Genomic DNA, 5191 nt, shown 5'->3' with positions numbered 1-5191 from the left:
AAAAAAAAAAAAAAAAAAAAAAAAAAAAGAAAGAAATTCACAGTTCTTTCCCCCACCACATCCCTTCCCTAATTCTGCCTCCCTAATTCTGATGCCACACTTAGCATTTCTGGGAGGGGGAAGGTCACACACGTGTGACTGATAGCCAGTTCCTTCCATCTTCAAATATCCCCTATGTCAAAGGATAGTCAAATATTTCCTAGGTTTCTTCACACCTATGCATGGCCACATGACTATATATGCAGAAGGTGCCATCTAGACATCCTGGGAGCCGGGAGATACCCCTTTACCCTTCTCTTCCTCCTTTCTTCCTATCTGGAATATGAAACTGATGACTGGCATTTTGGCAACCTAGGTGACAAGGCACCCTGATAAACCATGTCTCTAGAAGCCATGCTCCAGGGACAGAGAAACAGAACGATAAAAATAACATGGGTGCTTGGTGACAGTGCCACGACTTCCCAGATTTCCTGCTTCTGGCCTAAGGAAAGAAAATCCTCACCAGTCTGAAGTCAGTGCTACTTCGACCTTTCCAGTACACGCCACCACATTCAACCCTAACCGTTTTTACAGCAAAGACCAGAACCAAGCAACCCGTGGGGAGGCCAATGCCAAGGAAAGATGCCCGGGTTGGGTGGGTGGCTAACCTTCTGGGAGGCCACCAGCACCTTTAGCACGTCTGGTCTTCAACGTTGGTGGGGAGTCAAAGGTGGCCACCGTGCTCCCAGTTGCATTGGTCATGGGGGCAGTGGAGCTGGGTCCTTTGGGTTTGAATTCCTGCTTGCCAGGGCTGTACACCGGGGGAGTGGGGTACACTGGAGCCTCCACACACTGGCTTGGTACCTAGAAAGACAGCACTGTGACAGGGTAGAGCCTTTGAAGGGACAGGAGAGAGAGCTTCCCCAGCCATGGACCCTCACTGTGGCCCTAGCTGCTGCTTTCAACCACTGCCCTCCCATCACCACCAAAGCTCGCCCCTGGCTCGCTCAGGCCAAGTACTCCCAAGACCCCTCAGAACTTCATGAAGTGGGCCAATAAGACGGCTCAATAGGTAAAGGCCTTTGCTCATGACTTGCGTTTATTCCCCATTCTCCCACAGGGTAGGAGAGAATGGACTCTTACAACTTGTCCCTCTGACTACCACACACACATGCCCCCATCCACTCAAGAAAAGGAAGAAAAGGGGAGGGGAGGGGAGGGGAGAGAGGGACTTCATGAAGCAGCTTTGGAGCTGGGCTGTCTGGGTTTAAACCCAGATTTTGCTACTCGGCACTAAGTGGCCTCACACGGTTTGCGTGTTCCACCTGTAGACTGCATGCTTTGATTACAGCCCTCCTCTCCCCAACACAGGCACTCATGAGAGGAGGGTTGGGTCTGTTTCTCTTCCCCATGATGACCGTGCCCAGTTTCCCCGACCGCCCCCACCACACCACCGCCTCTGCTCACCTCCAGGGGCGGGTACGGCTGCATCCCCAGCGCCTGGATCTCCACAGTTCCGTTCCCAGCCATGGGAGCAGCAGCATTGTACACCTCCACCACACTGTTCCCAACAGGGTTGGAGCGCCCAGAAGGGCCCAGAGTCTGGGGTGGGGGAGGGGGAGGCTGGGGAGGTGGGGGGAGAGGCGGAGGGGGTGGAGGAGGGGGTGGAGGCTGGGTGAGGTAATTGGGCACAGGATGCATGTTCAAGCTGTTCTGCAATCAGAAGAGAAAATGGCAGCATTGAAGGGTCCTACAGTTTTTTTTGTTTTTGTTTTTGTTTTTGTTTTTCGAGACAGGGTTTCTCTGTATAGCCCTGGCTGTCCTGGAACTCACTTTGTAGACCAGGCTGGCCTTGAACTCAGAAATCCACCTGCNGTGCGCCACCATGCCCGGCTAGCATTGAGGTGTCCCGCTAACCCCAGCTTGAAGGCTTTAGCCAGCATGTGGAGAGGACACCAATCCACTGGGCAGCTCAGAGGACAGCGCCGAGGCAGGGAAGGAAACGAAGACCTGGGAGGACTTCAAGGGACATCGGCTGGGAGCTGCGATCCCTCTCGTCTATGGTTGGCTAGGCTAGCCTGCCTTGGGTATACACAGGTCAACAGAGGAGGCCTAACAAGGGCATTGCAAACAAAACAAAATAAAACAAACAAACAAACAAACAAAACAAAGGTTCATAAAGCAGGACTGGCTCTTGATTGGTGACTCAAGACGGACTCTGGGACATTTCCCAGGACATGGACCACAGAGCAGCTGCTTACTAGAATATACCAGAAACAAGGCTTAGGGGACCAGCTCTCTCTCTCCCTTCTGAGAGACTGACCACCACATGCCCTAGAAAATCTCAGGGATCCACATATAGAATATATATAAAATATATTCTCTATTTTTTTAATGGACCAAGAATAAAAACAGGACTTAAAATAGCTGGAGGGTGGTTGCCAAGTCTCCATTGCTCTGCATGGCTGGCCAGAGAAGGCAGATAGTCCCTTTCATGTTGGGGAGCTGGTGCTAAGGCCATTTCCTTCTGCAATATTCTGATTTCACAGGAGTTAAGTTTTCAGGCTTGGAATTAAACGCTTGAGAAATGTACAAGGCCCTGGGGTCACTCTCCAGCATTGCAAGAAAAAAAGAAAAAAAGGAACCCCATGAGAAAGCCCCGCCTCCTTACCTGCACCGGTGGGGGCCCTGGAGGCATTGGCTGGTCCAGGGATGTGAAGGCAGACATGGCAGACATAAGCACATCATCGCTCACCAAGATGTTCCCTTGCACCAGGGTCTGGATCAGTGGGGAGGGGGGCACTGTGATGTACGTGGAGATCTGAGGAAGAGAGGAGGGAGCATGTCTGAGGCTCTATAAGGAAGCAGAGGATTGGGGGGGTGGTGTGATATAAAAGGCCTAAGTCCCACAGGTGGTGGAGGTGGTGACACACACCTTTAATCCCAACGCTCAGAGGCACAGGCAATCAAGTTTCTGGGTTCGAGGCCAGCCTGGTCTACAGAGTGAGTTCCAGAACAGCCAACGCTATACAGAGAAACCTTGCCTCAACAAAAACAAGAAAGGAAAACCACAAAATCCAAAAACCAAATAACCAAACAAAAAAACCCTAAGTTCAAGCCACACATACGGTTTTACGTCTAAAATCCTAGTACCTGGGAGGCCAGAGGATATCTGGGAGTTTGAGGGCAGACTTATTACACAGTAAGTTTTAGCCCAGCCTGTGCTGCATAGAAAGACTGCTTCAAAAACTAGAGCAAGGGTTTGGAGAGATGGCTCAGCAGTTAAGACCACTAGCTGTTCTTGCAGAGGACCCAGGTTCAATTCTCAGCACCCACATGGTAGTTCCTAACCATCTGTAACTCCAGCCCCAGGGACCTGATGTCTTCTGTTTTCCAAGGGGATCAAGCATACATTCACACACATGCAGGCAAAACACTCACATATAAGATATATTGAGTAAACCAAAACCACAAAGCAAAACAAAAATCCACGAACAGCAGACATTAAGAGAAAGGGCCAGGGTCTGGAGTCTTCCTGCCTCTGTTGCTCCCTGTCACTCGACACTTGGCAACCATTGTACATCTAGGAACCTCCAATTAGTTACTATCTACGAGGAGGGGTCATGTCACATCTCTGGGAAAGGGGCAGACTTTTGGTCCAGCACTAATACTCCTGGCTTCTGTCCTAGGGAAACACAATGTCCACAGAGCAGTCACAAGCCTCTCCAGGGGCTCCTCCATCTAAGTAAACCCCCACCACGCACAGGATCTGATCCTCCCCTCACTGGCTCAGCCCCAGCCACGCTGCCATCTGGGTGATTCCACTTCTAACTCAGAGCCATGGCACCTGCCGGCACTGGGACACTTTTTATATGTGTGAACCTGTTCTTTCACCTGTTAAATGTCACTTCTTCAGGGTTCTTCCCCAAATATCATCTATAATACCATACGGCAAAATCCCCCACCCTGTCTCAGCAACCAAGAGACTGCAGAAAGTATAACTTATTTTATACAGGGCAGGCACACTGTAACTTTCAGCCACTGGCTAAAGGAAAAAAATGAAGGGAAGACAAAACAACACGCTCAATACACACCACTCACGTCAGCACAGAGACCTGCCACGCGGCAAGGGAGCAGCCATATAGTGGGGAACTAAGCTTCAGAGAGGAACCCCAAAGTGTCGGGGGTGGGCTGGGGAACAGGTGTTAGGGGAAGTATACTTATGCTGATCTGAATGATCTAGAAAAGTGGGTGGACTTAGGGACATACATTGCTGCCACCTGGCAAGACGCATCCTAGCGCGGCCTTGAACTCTTGATTCTCCTGCTCCAGAATCCTAAGTGTTGGAATTACAGATGTACACCACTATGCCCACAAAACATGTCCATTTTCATGCATCTGTGTCCTATCCACTCACCGTACCCATCAACAGTAGATTCATCTGTCCTACTCAGCATCATTCCTCCAAGACTCAGTACAGTGTGTGTATGGAAAAAGACCTGCTGAAGGAATAACCAGGCCAAGGAAGGAATGACTACCTGGCGGTTGGCAGGAGGTGGGGCCTGCTGGACGGCAGCAGGTGCTGCTGACGGTGTATAGATGCTGTTGGTAGCCAGCGAGACTGTGGCCAGGGCAGGGGCGTTTGCCTGGCACTGTTCACGCTTGTGGGTCATGAAGGCTGGCAGTGAGTTGAACTGCTTCTTACACTTCCCGCAGAGAAAGACATCCTCGTCATCTGGTTGAAGAGGCCACACAGGAAGTGGAGTAAGGAAAAAAGCAAGAATGAGTCGGGGGACTCACAGTGGAGACCTGGAAATCATATCTGGCCTCAAAAAGCAGCAAGTCTGAAACCACTGTGTGACTTGCTATGCAGGTGTCAAGCATGAACCATGGGCTTCCTAGGAATGTTCAGAGCCCAATAGGTACCTTCAGGAAGAGCCAGCCAGATGCAGCCAGATATCAAATAATTCAAAATATGGAAACAGTACAGTGACTTCACTTCCAAGTTGACCAATAGACTCTATCCTGATTGAATTGAGTCTCCAATGCCACTTCCTCATGCCTCTGCATCCACTATTCCCCTGCCTGAGTGGATCTCAGATCAACTCACTCCGCAAGGCTCATCAGCTTTAAAGATTCTTCTTTATAAAAATTTATTTGGCCGGGCGTGGTGGCGCACGCCTTTAATCCCAGCACTCGGGAGGCAGAGGCA

At 50.4% G+C, this 5191-nt stretch overlaps 1 protein-coding gene across 1 annotated transcript in view; it reads right to left on the bottom strand.

Moving 5' to 3' along the window:
• The window catches only part of Znf341 (zinc finger protein 341), a 34168-nt gene that overhangs the window by 17085 nt on the left and 11892 nt on the right, over positions 1-5191 (bottom strand). Inside the window, exons 3-6 of the mRNA XM_021153743.2 lie at positions 4518-4714; positions 2651-2800; positions 1447-1692; positions 648-843 (exon numbers count right to left, since the gene is read on the bottom strand). Of these exons, the coding sequence (XP_021009402.1) occupies positions 648-843; positions 1447-1692; positions 2651-2800; positions 4518-4714 (789 nt within the window). The remainder of the gene's footprint in view (positions 1-647; positions 844-1446; positions 1693-2650; positions 2801-4517; positions 4715-5191) is intronic.

This window comes from Mus caroli, chromosome 2 (genome assembly GCF_900094665.2).
Source record: "Mus caroli chromosome 2, CAROLI_EIJ_v1.1, whole genome shotgun sequence".
In the NCBI taxonomy this organism is placed as follows: domain Eukaryota; kingdom Metazoa; phylum Chordata; class Mammalia; order Rodentia; family Muridae; genus Mus; species Mus caroli.
Note: the sequence above shows the minus strand (reverse complement) of the source record. Positions and strands in the feature narration are given on the sequence as shown.